The 19,225-nt window shown below is 43.1% G+C and overlaps 1 protein-coding gene across 4 annotated transcripts in view; it reads right to left on the minus strand.

Annotated features, from left to right (window-relative positions):
- Nucleotides 1–19,225, minus strand: part of DOCK4 (dedicator of cytokinesis 4) — a 267,843-nt gene that overhangs the window by 47,990 nt on the left and 200,628 nt on the right. For all 4 annotated transcript variants that reach the window (XM_078786873.1, XM_078786872.1, XM_078786871.1 and 1 more), the window contains 5 exons: nt 10,908–11,056; nt 9,504–9,589; nt 4,405–4,500; nt 4,220–4,280; nt 389–482 (listed from right to left, as the gene is read on the minus strand). In XM_078786873.1, the coding sequence (XP_078642999.1) occupies nt 389–482; nt 4,220–4,280; nt 4,405–4,500; nt 9,504–9,589; nt 10,908–11,056 (486 nt within the window). The remainder of the gene's footprint in view (nt 1–388; nt 483–4,219; nt 4,281–4,404; nt 4,501–9,503; nt 9,590–10,907; nt 11,057–19,225) is intronic.

Genomic DNA, 19,225 nt, shown 5'->3' on the forward strand with positions numbered 1-19,225 from the left:
TTACAAAACTGCTGAAGTAATTTTAATATTCAACGAAGTCAATGTAGACTGAAGATTTCGAGGAATACAGAATAAGAAATGCCACATTACCAAGTGATCGAATACTTTCACGGATAAATCATCCGCTGACAAACATTGTGCGGTGTGTATGTATGTGGTGGAGCACAGATTTCCTCAGTTGTTAATCACTAAATGTGGATTTTAGACGTCACATAACATTATTTGACTTCTGGAGTTGACAAATTATATATATATATATATATGTATATACATATATATATATATATATATAATTTTTATTGAAGTTTTGCACTCATATGGACGACTCAATTATGATTCCCACAAATGGCATACGCCAGAGCAAGTCAGCACATCGTGGAGCCAGTACCGGTGGAATTGTTTGCCTGCCGATGCAAGTCGAACAGCTTGTGGATGTAACGAATGTACATTTCTTCCTTGTTGATTTCATGCTTATAAAAGTTCTGTGGAGAAAGACAAATTACAAAGTGGGTTTTCCATGCAATTAGTCTCCCCTCCAACCCCCTTCCCCATCCCAAATCACAAATTCCTAAGCAGTTTGCCCTCATCCATGTTTGTTAAATGAACTGAACACATCACCATAATGAGACAAAAAAACCCACCAGGTTAAGTGGAACAGCCTTATAGTATTCTATACTGACCAAAGGAGAAGAGTAAGTGAATGAAACAAAATCAGATGAGGAATTTGTTCATATTGAAACAAATGTATACAATACCTTCAGAAAGTATTCACACCCATTGACTCTTTTCACATTTTGTTGTGTTACAGCCTGAATTTGTAATGGATTCAATTGAGATGTTTTGTCACTAATCTCCACATAATATTTCATAATGTCCAAGTGGATTTATTATTATTATTTTTAGAAATTTTTACAAAATAATTTAAAATGAAAAACTGAAATGTTTTGTGCTGAGGTGCATCCAATCTCCTTTGATCATCCTTGAGATGTCTCTACGACTTGAATGGAGTCTACCTTTGGCCAATTCAATTGATTGGACATGATTTCAAAAGAAACACACCTTTATATATAAGGTCCCACAGTTGACAGTGCATGTCAGATGTCAGAGCAGAAACTCTACCCTGAAGTCCAAGGAACTGTCCGTAGAACTCTGAGATAGAAATGTGATTAGGCAAAGATTTGGGGAAAGGGTATGAAACAATTTCTAGAGTGTTGAAAGTTCCCAAGAGCTTAGTGAGCTCTATTACTAGGAAATAGAAAGAATATGGAACTACCCAGACTTCCTAGAGCTGGCCGTATGACCAAACTGATCCACCGGGCAAGAAGGACCTTGGTCAGGGAGGTGACGAAGAACCCAATGACCACTCTGACAGAACTAGGGTTTTTTGGCTGAGATGGGACAACCTGCCGGAAGGACAACAGTCTCTGCAGCATTTCACAAATCCAGGCTTTCTGGGAGAGTGACCAGATGGGAGCCACGACTGAGAAAAATGCACATGATAACATGTTTGGAGTTTTCAAAAAGGCATGTGGAAGACTGAGAGAACACGAGGCGAAATATTCTGTGGTCTGATGAGACGAAAATTGAACTCTTTTGCCTGAATGCAAAGTGCCACGTCTGGCGGAAACCGAGCACAGCTCATCACCCAACTAACACCATCCCTACTGTGAAGCATGGTGGTCGCAGCATCATGCTATGGGGATGCTTTTCAGTGGCAGGGACTGGAAGACTTGTAAGGATAGGGGGAACAATGAATGTAGCCAAACACAGGCAAATCCTTGAGGAGAACCTCCTTGAGAGTGCAAAAGACCTTAGACTGCGGCGAAGATTTACATTCCAACAGGACAATGATCCCAAGCATACAGCCAAAGCAACATTGGAATGGCTTCAGAACAAGAACGTGAAAGTCCTTAAGTGGCCCAGCCAAAGCCCAGACTTGAATCCTATTGAGAATCTGTGGAAAGACTTGAAGATTCCTGTTCACCGACACTCCCCATCCAACTTGCAAATCTGCAAGGAAGAATGAGAGAAACTCCCCAAATCTAGATGTGAAAAGCTGATACAGACATACCCAAAATGATTTGAAGCTGTACTGCCAAAGGCACTTCAACAAAGTATTGACTCAGGGGGTTGAATACTTATGGAAATTAGATATTTCTGTATTTAATTATGAATTCTTTTGAAAAATTTCCAAAAAAAATTCCACTTTGATATTATGGGGTATTATGAGTCGATCAGTGACAAAAAAGTCAATTTAATCAATTTTTAATTGAGGCTGTAACAACAAAATGTACAGAAGTCAAGGGGTGTTAATACTTTCTGAAGGCACTATATATAATATACACAAAGAATTAAGTTAAGCACCCCTACACAACGAATTAAGGTAAGCACCCCCTAATATATATTCTTTGTGTATATGTATACATTGGCATATATTCTAAGGTATGTGAGATCAAATAATGATTGGTATGACATTAGCAATTATCCATTGACGAAATTGAGTGATCAAAGTGGAAAAAAGTGATTGGTTGAGTCAGTGATCCGATCACGTGGGTCCTACACACGTTATTGACGCAAAGATCGCTAGAGGTCTTCTCAGAACAATGACCGTACGTTAGAAAACATAAACGTCATCCGCACTGTCCGTGATGGACCTATAGCTCCATACTTAAATTGAGGTGAAAATATGCCTAAAATTCCCAAAAAATTTCACCTTAAATTATTCAGAATAAAATATTGAAAACGGCATGATTGTTATGTTTTTATGTGACCATAATATCACTTCTCCAGAAAATATAGCAATATCATGGGTATATTACACTGTTTTGACGACAACAAACTTGTAATGTGCGAGGTTGTAATAAAACGGGGGGGGGGGTGCTTAACTTAATTCTTTGTGTATATATAACCATATCTATTGCACAAAGAATACATCACACTTGTCTAAACAAATGCTAATAAATAACTATCATTCTACAAACGAGTTTTATTAACCCCTAAAGATCATTCCCACAACAATACATTCCTTCCTCAATGATGCAAGAAAGACTTGTTGGGCTATCCACGTCGTCAATAGAACATGAAACTGCACAAAACATTCACCTGGAGGAACTCGTTTCTACATTTGGTAAACTGAAATCACAGAAAGTGAAATTATAAATCATTTTTTATTAACTTTGTTGCAGGAAAAAAGTGTTACATAACGTGACCCATATTACACATTATAATGTGCATTTATTCATGTACAAATCTAGTTTTAAATGTAGAAGTTTTATTTGTCCCCCACTATTTACCACTATTTAGTTTTTTTTTGTAAATACCATTACACCACGGAGCGAAAGGGGGACTATGGTTTTCCCCTCCGTCCGTGTGTGCGTCCGTCCGTCCGTGCGTGCGTGCGGACGTGCGTGCGTAAGCGAAGGACCGAATTCTAATTTGGTGTGGGTGCAACAAGGCATATGGAAGAACCCTATTGAAAATTAGGTCGCCACGTCAAAATCCAAGATGGCTGTCACCATATCTAAACCTTGTGAGCGTGATATCTTGTTCATACCATTACAGAATATTAATTTTCCAAAGTTAAATGTGGGAGGCAGGGGGAATGGAGGCGGTGTGGAAGGCTGAAGATTCAACTGGGGCGCCTAATACCCTTGATCCGACGCTGGAGGACAGGGACATTCTAGTAGTACATACTTTATAGACATGTCACATTATAATAGTATGTACTTTGTAGACGTATCACAAGATATACGAGTTTGGAATACGCGGGAAGAACAAGAAAAAGAGAATGGGGTATGCTATGTGGTACAAGTGGAGAACGAAATTGGGAAGAGAAAGGAGAAAAATAAAACAGAGAACACATATTGTGGTTTTAGAAGGAGAGCAGTCTCAGAAATGACGTCATTAAACATAAGGAAGAGGCCATTAGGCCCAACGATGCCCAATAGTTGCACACATATAGTTTTTTGTCTGTGCTCTATCCTTGTTAAATTGTAATCTTCAAGCAAGGAAGCAGCACATACCATTATAAAAATCTTTGGCATATCCTGGCAGGGGTTTGAACCGCCGACTTCCCAAACTCAAAGCAGAATACCATTACACCACCAAGACTAGTGCAAAAGTAGACGTATTAAGTGAATGACTCCCAAATTCAGCAAGGACCATCATTCAAAACGAGCAAAGGGATCAGGAATCTAACTGTTGTTCCAAAATTACTCACGAGAAGATTAACTGTGCAGCCAATTTTCTTGTCTTCCACGTCTCCTCCAGTCATGCAGTCTCTTTCAGGGGGAAACAACACAGACATTGCATCTGATAAGACTCAAGTTTTCACCAAAATCCAAACAAAGTTGTGGGAATGATAAAGATGCCGTAAAAAAGAGGGCCCTTGAATGCAGCCGATACCTGTAATCCAGCAACCGCTCCATCAGCCGAGTCACCGACGTCACAAAGGAGATGCCACTTTCCCTCCACGTTTCCTGCTCAATCTTCTCAAGCAAACTATGTGCAATAGTCCCGGGGAAGATCAAACAATAGCTCAGTTAAACTCCAAATCAGCAGCAGGATTTTTGCAACATTGCACCAACACCAGCTCAATTCGATTATTATCTCGGGTAAACTCGATAATGTTGGTATTACCTTGGATATGGTCCAAAAAGATGATTTCTAGATCCAAGTGAGATTGACAGCAAGCAGAGGGATATCAAAGTACAGCTACAGGTTATGTGCAATGGCAATAAACTCAATAAACACATTAATAAATAACATTTAAATCAGGATTCCAATAACACCCTAGTCACTTGTTTGGTACCGACTAGACAGACAGGTGTGAACGCAATACCTATTGCACTCGTACAATCTATACTTGCAAGAAAGAAAGTTACAAGTATTTATTACACGCGTATAAACCGTATTCATTTGCCTATTTTCTCCTACAGTCTTTGTTAGTCATGTTAAAACAAAAGAATGCATCCATGTCTTAACATTCTGGTCTTAAAACCAACAACTACAACATGATTTTTCATGAGCTTCAGGAATAGAAAGGAAATTGAAATGTAAATAACTTTAATGGACCAAGCTGCAAAGCTGTTTTGAATTTGGAGGTTTGGTGTCAATAGGATCCAGTTTTGCATGTTTGCATAACAAGAAGCAGAGGTAACCAGAAAAAGCAATCGGAGATTGCAGACCCTCGCAATCTTGTTTTGTGTGGTGCATTTTGTTTGTGTGTTTGTGTAGGTGATGCATTAATGACGTCGGTTTATGCTCATACAACGGACAAACAGAAACAGCCGTCGCTCGAAACTGTAAGGCCATCTCTACCCAGGTGCCATCACATGTACATGGGCGATTTGAGCGGTGAATCAAACACCTGTGTTGGCCTACTAGTGACCAATCTCACCTCACCATCACCCCCAATATACACCTCAACACCATAGCACCATCCCCCCCACACCCACCCTCCTTCACTGGGGCGGCATCCATGCCGTGTCCGTGCCGTATTTCTTCTGGAGTAATATAACTGATTTATCAATTAATACAAAATCCCTTGTAAACCATCGATTGAATAGAAAAACAAAACGTACCAATCTGTAGTGAACATGCAACCAGCGTTTTCAACTTCACTAACATCTATATAATCACCATGTTTCTTTGAATCGCTTGCATAAGACTCGAATCGATACAGTTCCATAATTCCCCCGAAAGTGTTTCAATCACTGATTTTGTCTCCAATAGTTTCTTCAAAAACAAACTGATCAGTTTCAAAAAAATGAGAAACTTCACAGATGCTAATGATGGTGGCATCAATAACGGAATCCGAGCTCGAAATAGTTTCTCCATGTAAGTCGCCATTTGGATCAAAGTGGCTTGCGAGTGTGACATCACTGGCTAAAATTGAAAATCAATACTGCAGAGCTTTTTTGACACTTTGCGATTGGCAAAAAAAAAAAAAAAATCCCAAAAATTTACCCTTCAAATTAGACGGTGATTAATGGTTTTCAGGAAGAAAAAAAAAATTGCATTTGGGTTCCCCTTTAAGAGTACATTCTTTATATACATATTACATTCTAATAGTACATACTTTATAGACGTATCACATTCTAATAGTACATACTTTATAGACGTATCACATTCTAGTAGTACGTACTTTGTAGATGTATCACATTCTAGTAGTACATACTTTATAGACATCACATTCTAGTCATATATATACTTTATAGACATATCACATTCTAGTAGTACATACTTTATAGATTTGTCACATTATAATAGTATGTACTTTGTAGACGTATCACATTCTAGTAGTACATACTTTATAGACACATCACATTCTAGTCATATATACTTTATAGACATATCACATTCTAGTAGTACATATACTGAAACGCAAAAGAAACTTACCACCTTTGAAACCTTTAAATATCAACAATAACACTGCGTGTAGTAAATGTGTGAACTTATTTGTGGACAATAGTGTCCTCACTGTCAGACAAAATGGTCACGGATGGTCACTTGAACCTTCAATGGTCACTTCATAGCACAGCTGTTGAACAGCCGTTTTGACTGTCAGTGATTAGCCAAGGGGTACGGGATGATTTTAATGAGCTGCACGTGATGTCTTGATATTGGCTTTAAAAAGGCCAGTGCAAAATGGGCATTTCAATAAACATGCCACAATTGTCAAGGGATCAACGGCAGCATGCCCAAGGCGGACTGAGCTACCGTGAGGTGGCACGTCGCCTTGGCTATTCACACCAGACGATATCGGCCCTGGTGGACAGAGACACCCTCCACAACTCTGCAGATGACAGACCTCGATCAGGGAGGCCAAGAGTCACCACTGCAAGGCAGGACAGGCAGATGGTCCGAAGTCACCTGCGGGATCGATTCCGTCCAGCATCCCGCACTGCGGCAGAAACTCCAGGGCGTGCAAACCCACGGATCTCCAATGATACTGCACGAAGACGACTGCATGACTATGGTCTGACTGCCAGAAGACCATACAGAGGCCCCGTGATGATGGCTGCCCATCGCCGCAACTGACAGAGATGGTGCCAGCAGCATCAGCGGTGGACCTTGGCGCAGTGGAACGAGGTCGCTTTCAGCGATGAGTCAAGGTTCTGTGTGGACAGTCCTGATGGGCGTGAGCGTGTCTGGAGAAGAACTGGCGAGCGATATGCCGATTGTTGCGTGCGTCAAGCCAACAGGTGGGGTGGCCCAAGTGTGATGGTGTGGGCCGCCATATCAGGCCGGTACAGGACGCCACTGGTGGTTGTGGATGGGAATCTTAACGCCCAGCGGTATGTGGATAACATCCTGCGACCTCATCTGCTGCCATTCCTGCTAGACCACCCAGAACTGAGAACCTTTCAGCATGACAACGCTCGTCCCCATGCTGCTCGCTTTACCACTGCATTTCTCCAAGGCGAGAACATCAACACCATGCAGTGGCCTGCGCTCTCCCCTGACCTGAATCCCATAGAGCACCTGTGGGATGAGCTTGGGAGACGCGTAGTTGGCAGGGCCAGGACACGGGCAGAGCTGCTTCAGACATTGAGGACTGAGTGGGACAGAATCCAGCAGCAATCCATCCAAAGACTGGTAGGCAGTATACGCCGACGATGCACTGCCTGTATCCAAAACAATGGTGGCCACACACGCTATTGAAAGGGGACTGACATTGCACCCTGTGCTGTTCTGTACTGTAGAACAAACTGATGAGATGGTGTATCTTGGTCAAAAACTTGACATGTCATCAATAAAATGCCAATGTTTCAATTAGCAATTGTTGGTTTGTTTTATTTTGAACTGTTACAATTTTATTACATTTCAAACAAGTGGTAAGTTTCTTTTGCGTTTCAGCATACTTTATAGACACATCACATTCTAGTAGTACATACTTTATAGACACATCACATTCTCCTAGTACATACTTTATCGACATATCACATTCTAGTAGTACATACTTTATAGACATATCACATTCTATTAGTACATACTTTATAGACATATCACATTCTAGTAGTACATACCATTAATAAATTCCATTAAATCACCCCCCCCCCCCCCTCCACTCCCTCCCCCCACTCCCTCCCTTGTTGTAAACATGGAAGGGAATTCTAAAACGAACTGAATAATTAAATAATCCGCTAATAATACCACACTATATATTTAAGATAGGAAAGGCTAAATTGACAAGACATTTTTTGTGAAACCACCTTTTCTTTGTGTCATTAACGAGTTGTGAAAATTGATTCTACTCATAGAGACAAACACTTGTCAAGGATGACGTCACAGATGCACACATGATTGAGATAATCAACACAGCATCTGAGATGAGGAAGGGAGGCACATCAAACACAACCCCCAGGTAAACTCAAGTCACACGATGTAAACTGTTCCAGCATCTGCACAGCAAGCACTCTCAGGGTGGCTCACACACGCTCTCTGGGTGGCTCACATTCAATCTCTGGGTGGCTCACACTCAATCTCTGGGTGGCCCACACTCAATCTCTGGGTGGCTCACACCCAATCTCTGGGTGGCTCACACCCAATCTCTGGGTGGCCCACATCAATCTCTGGGTGGCCCACACTCAATCTCTGGGTGGCTCACACTCAATCTCTGGGAGGCTCACACACGCTCTCTGGGTGGCTCACATTCAATCTCTGGGTGGCTCACACTCAATCTCTGGGTGGCCCACACTCAATCTCTGGGTGGCTCACACCCAATCTCTGGGTGGCTCACACTCAATCTCTGGGTGGCCCACATCAATCTCTGGGTGGCTCACACTCAATCTCTGGGTGGCTCACACTCAATCTCTGGGTGGCTCACACTCAATCTCTGGGTGGCCCACACTCAATCTCTGGGTGGCTCACATTCAATCTCTGGGTGGCTCACACTCAATCTCTGGGTGGCCCACACTCAATCTCTGGGTGGCTCACACTCAATCTCTGGGTGGCCCACACTCAATCTCTGGGTGGCTCACATTCAATCTCTGGGTGGCTCACACTCAATCTCTGGGTGGCTCACACTCAATCTCTGGGTGGCTCACACTCAATCTCTGGGTGGCCCACACTCAATCTCTGGGTGGCTCACATTCAATCTCTGGGTGGCTCACACTCAATCTCTGGGTGGCCCACACTCAATCTCTGGGTGGCTCATACCCAATCTCTGGGTGGCTCACACTCCAATCTCTGGGTGGCCCACATCAATCTCTGGGTGGCTCACACTCAATCTCTGGGTGGCTCACACTCAATCTCTGGGTGGCTCACACTCAATCTCTGGGTGGCCCACACTCAATCTCTGGGTGGCTCACACCCAATCTCTGGGTGGCTCACACTCAATCTCTGGGTGGCCCACACTCAATCTCTGGGTGGCTCACACTCAATCTCTGGGTGACCCACATTCAATCTCTGGGTGGCCCACACCCAATCTCTGGGTGGCTCACACTCAATCTCTGGGTGGCCCACACTCAATCTCTGGGTGGCTCACACTCAAAACTTACAGCAGGCTGAAGAGCTCACGATAATTCTCATCTCCCTTTCCCTCCGCCACCAAACTGTCGAGCTTATCCACGAGCTCAGCTTCCACCTGATGAGCAGAAAGAAAACAAGTTTAACATCAATGGGCACCATCAGAGGCCTTTAAAATCATCATCAGATTGCCTTCTGATTACAATGCACAATCTTCTCGAGTAATCCTTCAATAAATCATCATTTGGTCACCGACCCAAATTGGAGGATCCATTGGATTGAGGATTCCATGAGGAAAACTTCCCCAATTAGCATTGGTCACATGTTGTTTCATGTCAGAATGTAAGCATGTACAAAGAGGAGGTGCGGTGGCAAATGTCGATGATTAAAACAGAAAAAGTGTCTCATGTGAAAATGTGAAACGTGTTTTACCTGATGGTCCGAGTATTTTTCATTTCAACCTTACATTGCGAGCCAAACTACCACTTGCTGCTGCTGCTGTTGCTCCTTTAATGGCATTGGTATTCCCACCTTCATGTGGGTTCGGCCGGGAAACATTCATTTAATTTCGGCCCAAATCATTCACGAACTGGCTGGCCAGTGCTGACGTTCAACTGAAGGTAATTTATACTTTGTTCAGGGCACTGGCGATAACTTGCCAACCGTGAGACCTTCAACATCACTGGAACTCGTGCTCCGAACTGGTTACGAACTGATCTACCATGGATCTTATTGCCTTTGCGACTGTCGCCACTCAGGTCCGCTTTTCGGCATCCAGCCAATCGGCTGGCGCACTGTCATCCACCTATTGGGATTCGTCCCCGAAGGTTTGACAATGGAGTATGAGAATGTGGTTTGAGAAGGAGGGAAAAGCCAATGGGGTCACTTTAGCTACACAACGCATCTTTCCCTTTCACTGATATGAGGGGGACGGAGGGGGGCGTTATTCAGCTAAACACAATTACTATGGATATAACTACGATAAGAATCCCTTATGAGTTGGATGTGACTCACCGGGGTATTCGAAAACCCCAACAATATGTCAGTGTTGACCATGAAGCAGGATGGACAACACGGCTTTCGTTTCACTGAACGAGTGCTCAATCGATAAGGTGGAATATCAGTGGCTTTATGTATCTGAGCAGGAGATCCCACCAATAGCATTAACCCAAAAATGAACAAGTTAAAACACATAAAAAGTCTTTATTTTATTGGCACCAGATTAAACAGTACACTGGCTTTCTGTCTTCCCAATACTATGCGCCAAAACAATTATGGTGGTGCGACACATGACGGCCAAAATCCTGGAACTTGACCACAGAAGGTTAGAGCATCAGACAAACCGCAGACATGAACAACCTACTGTGTTGCCATGGTAACTAATACAATGGCAGCACAAAAGATGGGGAATAGCTTGTTTGGGCACCGGGCCTTGCCTGCTTGAGACTGCCATATCTCCGCTGCTCCCAGTCGATCATGTCGTGAAAGATCGGGATCATCACGCTTCGTAGCTCGGACTGTGGTACGAGCGTGACGCCCAGGAAAGGCCCGATCATTCCCGGGATGAAGTGCATTTTATGTTCACCTGTTTGAGAGGGACGGAGACAGAGAGAGAGAAATATTTCAAAACAAAACAGACACCAATATCCCCTTGAGGGCAATGTCTGATGCGGCATTTCCTGTTATGAACACATGTTTGTGCTTTATGACGTCACAAGACAACAATAAACTTGAAATGGCAAGCCTTGGCCTGTTTGAATGCCGAAGTGCACCGAGGGAACTTTTAGCAAGTGATTGATTTCCTTCGCTCAATGTGTCACAAGTGATGTCATATTGGACTGACCCATCAGTGGAAAGAGAAGCAGACGTGAGAAATCCTCATCTAAACTGAGAATACGAAACGACTGAAGTATCATGAACCTGCAGGCCGGAGACTGATCTAACTTACACATCCTACGACTGATGCGCACGTTGTAGGTTTGGGTCGTACTTGTTTGATAAAACTACAAAGCAATTCCTTTTTACACAAAACCAAGGGATGTTGTACCACAAACTTTCCATGGAAGGAAAACCCGAGAATGGCGAGGGGACAAAAGAATAATAGAATGTAAGTTCTGCTCTGCATTTGGCATGTTTGCTAACATATCAGGCACAACACAGACATGAACAACTGACTGTGTTGCTGAGACGTCACGGGGGCCTCATGGGGAGTGTCGTATGGGAAAAGGGAAGTTTGGCGATTGATGGGTGGTGGAGAAGTTGGGGGAACTTTGTAACGTTTTGAATAAATGTAACAAACTTAGCATCTATAACGGGAGACAATTATTGGGGATTCTATCGGAGGGGGGTTGAGGGAGAGGAAAAGGGGGGCGGGGGGAGGATGTCCAGCCATTCACGTCAACGCAATTGGCTTGCATAATGGGGGGGCCCATGGAAAGGGGGGGGGGGATTTCGGATTTGGTAAGGGAGGTAAGGGGGAGTTGTGTTTGTTGTCTTGAGAGCAGTGAGGGCGTAGCACATTGGGCCCCCTAGCCCTGGGCACTTGTTTACTTTGGTTCTCAAATCCCGTTTCTGCAATAGAAACATAAATCATCACAATCCTCATCGTATATGATGCAAGGGCTATGCATAGTAGACATCAAATGTAGTAGTAGCACTGAGGCATTCACAAGTCAGACCAGTCGTGAACACCGACATGAGAAGGTTCATCATGGTGAGCAGCCGCAAGAGAATCAAACGCATCGGTGAGGAAGATAAAACAAGTGTTTACCTGCTCAACCATCAAGCTGCTCCCTTATTAGGCCGTGGCCGTGGGCTGAGCACATGAGAATTGCAATGATCCCGTCTGTGTGTTTGTTTGTCGGCAGAATAACTGGACGACGGCAGCTGAGCTTAGTGAGCCATGAATGAGCTTCCTCCACCTCTCTACTGGCAGGCTGACCCACTCTTCTTATGCAAACTGCTCCAGTTCTCCCAGATTTGAAGGGTGCCTTCTCCCAACTGCTGTTTTCAGATCTCCCCACAGGTGTTCAATGGGATTTAGATCTGGATTCATTGATGGCCACTTCAGAAGAGTCCATCGTTTTGTCTTGAACCATTCCTGGGTGCATTTTGAAGTGTGTTTGGGGTCATTGTTTTGCTCCAAGACCCATGACCTTCGATGGAGACCCAGCTTTCTGACACTGGGTTGAACATTGCGCTCCAAAATGCCTTGGTAATCTCCTGATTTCATGATGCCGTGCATACATTCAAGGTACCCAGTACCAGAGGCAGCACAGCAACCACAAAACATCACTGAACCTCCTCCATGTTTGACTGCAGGGAAGGTGTTCTTTTCGTGGAAGGCTTCATTTTGCTTTCTGTAAACATAGAGATGATGTGCTTTACAAAAATGCTCTAATTTGGTCTCATCTGTCCACAGGACATTCTCCCAGAAGAATTTTGGCTTGTTCAGGTGTGTTTTGGTAAACTCCAGTGGGGTTTTCTTAGCAGTGGGGTCCTCCTGGGTCTCCCACCATAGAACCCCCTTTCATTGAGTTGGTGACGCTTGGTGGTAGTTGAAACTGTCGTACCTTGTGTCTGAAGGTCAGCTTGAATCTGTTTGGGAGTTGATTGAGGTGCTTTCTCCACCATTCGAACAATCATTTGGTGCAATCTTCAATCATGTTTTCTCTTGCGGCCACATCCAGGGAGGTTGGCTTCAGTGCCATGGGCCTTAAACTTCCTCATAACATTGCGTACGGTGGACACAGGAACATCAAGGTCTCTGGAGATGGACATGTAGACTTGAGATTGTCCATGCTTGGTTACAATCTTGTGTCTGACCTCCTCAGACAATTCTCTGGTTTTCTTTATTTTCTCCATGCTCATTGTGGTTCACATAGTGACACAAAACAGCAGAATGACTCCTTTTCTCTATTCAAACTGGTTGAATGACTGATTTTTATAATGCAGGCACCTGCAACTCACCACAGGTGAATTCAATTCCAAAGTAAAGGAGAATCACCTGCTTGAAATCTAATTATTTCTAACAACTTCTAAAAGGTGCCAATAATATTGTCCGGTCCATATTAGGATTTCTGTGGGGAATAAGCTAAGATTTAGTAGTTTGTTTCACTGAAACCCAAATAAATAATGTGGATACCAAAATACTTTTTACTTTCAACAATTTTCTGGAAGAAATGGTGGATTATTTGAAAAAAGTGGAAGGGTGCCAATGTTTTTGGCCACGACTGCACATCCGGAACTGAACAAAAATCTAATCGAAATGTCCTTGTCAGACACCCAACCTGTCCACCAAATTCCATCCATAACCTTTTGAGATATCCTGTTCACAGACAGACAAACATGAAAACATAGCCTCCGTCCACCTTTGGTAGCAGAGGTAGCAACGGCATGACCCGGCAGGTCGCTCGAGTACATTCTAGTTTGTTTTACATCGATTTCAGGCTCTTCGTGGAGCTGGTACGTGCATCACATGCAGCACAAGGACATTAGTTGACATCTGCGTACTTTTACATGAATTAAAAGGACATTACAGTGGTAGACAAAGGGCAAACACACACCTTGGTATAAGGGATATTAGCAAAGGTACCCCGCATCACGTATCAGGTATTGAGAAGGGAACACGTACAGACCACCTTATCACATTTACACTCGAGTTCTTTTCAGAAACTGCTCATTTTTACCAACGGCAAAGAGCGTAAAAGTAAGGTAACATTGAAGGTACCTCATTTTCCACTCCAAATTCTCACTAACCTGTCAAGTTGGACGCAACAATGACGTTGTGAACGGAAGACATGTCAGGTACCCAATATTCACACCAAATACAAATGCCCTTACCACTCCACTGCTTGGCCTGGCTTGACCATCATGGAGAGAAAGGTATTTAGAATGGAAATGGAAATAATATTTATTTAGAATAGCTCCAGATACTTATTCCATATGTTGAGAAATTCAAAGTTGAAATTGTGATTATATATATATATATATATATATATATATTATACAGTATATATATATATATATATATATATATATATATATATATATATATATATATATATATATATATATACACACATATACATATATATATATATATATATATATATATATATACAGACTTGGCATTTAATATGGAATCTTTTTTTTGTGGGGGTGAACTTACTTTTCAAGATGTCTTAGAACCAAAAGTTCATTGGAATTGTGTTGAAATTATTCTAGATTTTGTTAATGTGACCTTTAAAAGAAACAAAAACCACATTTGACATTTCGAAACAAATAAATTGATCCTTGAAAGTGATGTAAACTGATATCGAACTAAATTCATGGACAGTACTGTGTTAAACTTCTGTACGTTCTGTACAAACTTCTGTACAATAGCCTGCTGGAATTCACGCACAGAGATCGGCTGCTGGTCCAAGTGGTCGATTTGACGCGTTAATTCTGCCCACAAGTTCTCTATAGGATTCATATCCGGGGACATGGCAGGCCACTCCATATGCTCTACACCACGGTCAGCGAGCACGATGAGGCCGTGCATTGTCATCTTGGAAGACAAAGTTTCCTCGAAAGGCTGCACGAGCAAATGGAAGCAATGTTTCTTCCAGAATGGCCCTGTGCTTGAACTGGTTCAGGTTTCCATTCAGAACAACCAGGTCAGTTTTGCCCCCTGCATGAAAAGCAGCCCAAACGGTCACCCCACCACCTCCAGCTTGGACTCTTGGCACTATACAATCTTTGTTGTAGGCTTCATGCACTTGTCTGCGCACTCGGATGCGGCTATCTTGACGATAGACCAGAAATCTAGACTCGTCACTGAAGATCACGTGATTCCAGTGTCCTGGCTGCCATTGACGGTGCTCTCTGGCCCACTGCAATCGGCGCTGGTGGTGTTGTCTGGTCAGGCGTGGCTTTCTCAGGGGACGCCTGGCACGATAGCCTGCTTGAACCAGTCGTTGGTTGACTAGCCTTCTGGATACAGGCACATTTGTCAGTTGCTGCCACTCAGCCCTAAGCCGATTAGCTGACTTGGTACGGCCATTGCGGACTAACCGGTGCAGCTGGCGATCATCCCTCCTGTGGTTCTGCGGGGACGTCCTGGCCTCGGTATTGGAGTAGGGACACCCCTCTGAGCATTTAGTTTCAGGATCTTTGACACCTGACCTTGAGTGATGCCATACTGCCGAGCAATAGCACGCTGTTTCATGCCGTAATTTCCTAAAGCCACCACTCCATGACAAACAGCATTGTCGAGTTGACGGACCATCTCCAGAGGAAGCGGCAATAACTTTTGGAGATGTGCAGCAGTTGTTTTCCACTAATATAGAACGCAACAACCATTGTATACCCGACTGTGAAGCCAATCATCAAATGCACCTGTCCGTACATTTTGCCACGCCACCTGTGATATAATCCTGTTGTTGACTTCTTGCTGCGACAGACAATCAGTGACATGGTTCTTTTAACAAATAAATCACCAAAGTGTAAAAGAAACTCACCAGATTGATATACTGAGTTAAGAAAGTAAACCCAAGTCAAGAAAAAAAATATATTCCATATTAAATGCCAAGTCTGTATATACCAGTTACTATGCGATTTCATACCATCAGTGGTGAACCGCCATGAAGGTATCCCATCCCATTAAGGTATTGAAAGCTGGAGAACTGAAGATATATTTGGATATATATATATATATATATATATATATATATATAAAATCACAATTATATATATAAGTATATATATATATATATATATATATATATATATATATATATGTATATATATATATATATATGACTATATGTATTCCCACTTCTCTTCAGCCCTCTCTTTCCATAGAATAAGCCCCAAAGGTATATGATGTGGAAAGAAGAGTTAAATTTTCCAGCTCTAAAAAGGTTGCTGCAATTGACAAAACGTGGTATACAAGTTTGGTAAGGCCTTCTGACTAATTAAATAATTTAAACATGAGTACACCCGCTCACTACGGGTGCGGAAAAAAGGGTCATTCCTCTTTGGCGTATGTAGATTACAGTCATCTATGGTCAGATCTCAAGAACATTGGGTGTGCGTTCATTTACCAAGTTTCTTGTGGAGAGATCGCCAAGTTGTTTAAGCATTCGAGCAAGCACTCCATTCAAAACTGTTAAGGAACGGCTGGCTTGGAAAGCGCTAGCTATCTGCTTGGTGAAGGAGCACAACCCGAGCTTCTCTCTTTCAATTTCGTATGAAACAGCAGGAGCGAGTTTCAAAAGTTCGCTACGAAAAACGCCACGGTAGCGCCAGAAAGGGCCATGTTATTAACCCAACACTTGTGGGTTATATAGAGTACAGTAGATCTTCGCTCAGTTCTGTAAGTAAACCTTGCTTCACGGATGTCGGGATTCCTCCAAATTTCTTCATTTAGTGTTACTAGGGCATGCCCGTACTATATATAAGCTAGGACGTGCCCGTACGTGGGTGCCCGTTCCTTGCCAAAAAAAAAAAAAAAAAAAAAAATTTGTGTAGGGGTGTGTGTGTGTAAACATCCTAGGGCGTGCCCGTACGTGGGTGCAAAAAAACATGCGTGCAAACAACAACAACAAAAAAAAACTTTGAAACCACGTGGCAGTAACGACCACAGAACCCCCCCCCCTCTATTTACATGAATGGTTTGGTCCATTCGCAACGACCACAGAACCCCCCCCTCTATTTACATGCAATGGTTTGGTCCATTCGCAACGCCAAAGTGAACGGCGAACGGCTAAATCGCCATAGCTCGGTAAGTACTTGTCCGATTAATTTCAAACCTTGAAAAGGCACATCCTCGGGTCCCCAGCAATATACCTGGCAAGTTTAAAGTATATCGGACCCGTGGTTGTCGAGAAACAGCGGTCACAGACAAACAAACAAACGTACAAACGTACAAACGTACAAACGTACAAACAAACACACAGAGATTACTGGAATTATAGATAGATAAAGAGCATTAGCGACTGTTTAAAAAGCTAATCATACGTGTTTGTGGTTTATAATATTTTTACTTCCTGTAGAAGCTGCTGCTCCCATGGAAACGCCATTATAACTATAAGCTATTTATACACGTTATCGCTGCAAGAAAAATGCCTTGGGGAAGTGGGGCATTATTCGTATTAATATTGTTTTGTAATAACATTAACAATATGCAATTATCATTAATTTTATTAAAAGCGTCTTTGGAAAAACGCCACGATAAATCTTCTTCTTTGGACAAACGCCACGATAAATCTTCTTCTTTGGAAATACGCCACGATAAAGCTAATTTAACATTGATATACACCTCAACACGCAACACAATTGACGGCAATGGCAGGGAAAACCCGCTCGGGGCGAAAACCCCCTTGGGAAGGGGGGCAAATGAATGTGCTACAACCTTCATTATGTAACCCTTTGTCATCCTGTGAAGTTTGGTTGAGATTGGATAAGTAACGACGGAATGTATTGGCGTCAAAAATTCATCAGACAGACAGACAGACAGACACGAAATGGCGTATTTTAGTATGATGTGCACAACTCCTATCGTTGGTGCATTCTGTGAACATAATCCCCAAAATCATGAAATGACGTCAGTACGTCATGTGGCTACATCCCTTGCAGCGATGGTTCATCCAAAGAACGGAAAGTCCAAAGAGATGGCCAATGTTTTCCTGTACCACAAGTCTTCAACGTGTTTTCACAACTCACATCTCGGATCTCGACTATTGCGGTGCAAAAGCTTCTGACGACCATCGCAACAAGAAAACGATTTATTGTCAAAAATATCCTTGGCAAAGTGTTTGTTGAACGTCGTTGGTTCATTCCAAGAAGTACAAAGCTGCAGAGTAGCATCATTGGCTGAGGGCATCATTTAGGGCTGTGCTGCTGATGATGCAGTTTCTGCTGCTTAGGGCAGGAATGTTCAATTAGTTTACGGTGCCGGTGATAGCTCACCTACTCCAAGTGAAGGACACCATGGGATGCTTAACATCAAACAACTAATGCCGGCAGATGGGACACCCGTTTAACGTCCATCTGAGGGACGGCACACACAGGCCTGTGAAACACCAGGACGACAGTTTATAGCTGGGTAGGGATTCAAACCCAGGCTAGACATCTTCGAGGTGAGTGTGCGGTTTGTTCAACTGTCACTTTGACTTGTATAACTTTAAGGGTGAACTCCGCCATGCAAAGTCCTTCCTTGGCACACCTGAGCTCCTCACCACATACAAGGCTTTCATCCGCAGCTCAATGGAATACTGCTCTCCCCTCTGGGCCAGTGCTCCTGCAAAACACCAAGCTCGGCTTCACAATGTTGAAACCAAAGCTTTCAGAATTATTGGAACTTCCCGGGATGACGCTGATTGTGAGGGCCTTTCTTTCTTTTTATGTGTCTGTCTGTCTGTCTCTGTCTCTGTCTCTCTCTGCAGGTGGTCTTTCTGTCTTCTACCGACTCCTCTCCGGCCTTGCTCCCCCTGTTCTGTCTGTGCTCTGTCCCCCAAATATTCCTAGAGGTCGCACCAGATCTGCCAGCAACCTTCTTCCAGTGAAATTGCCAAAATAAAGACTCTCTGCTCACCTTCACTCCTTCATTCCTCTTTTCTCCCGCCTCTGGAACAAACTCCCTCACTCTCTGCAATCCCACTACTCCCTCCAGATCTTTAAAACAGCTGTTCACCACCATCTCTTATCTTCCCCCATCCAAAACGTTGACCTTTTCTAACCCCATTAAAACACCCCAAATCCGCCTCTT

This window comes from Myxine glutinosa, chromosome 11, assembly GCF_964187855.1.
Source record: "Myxine glutinosa chromosome 11, kmMyxGlut1.1, whole genome shotgun sequence".
Taxonomy (NCBI): Eukaryota; Metazoa; Chordata; class Myxini; order Myxiniformes; family Myxinidae; genus Myxine; species Myxine glutinosa.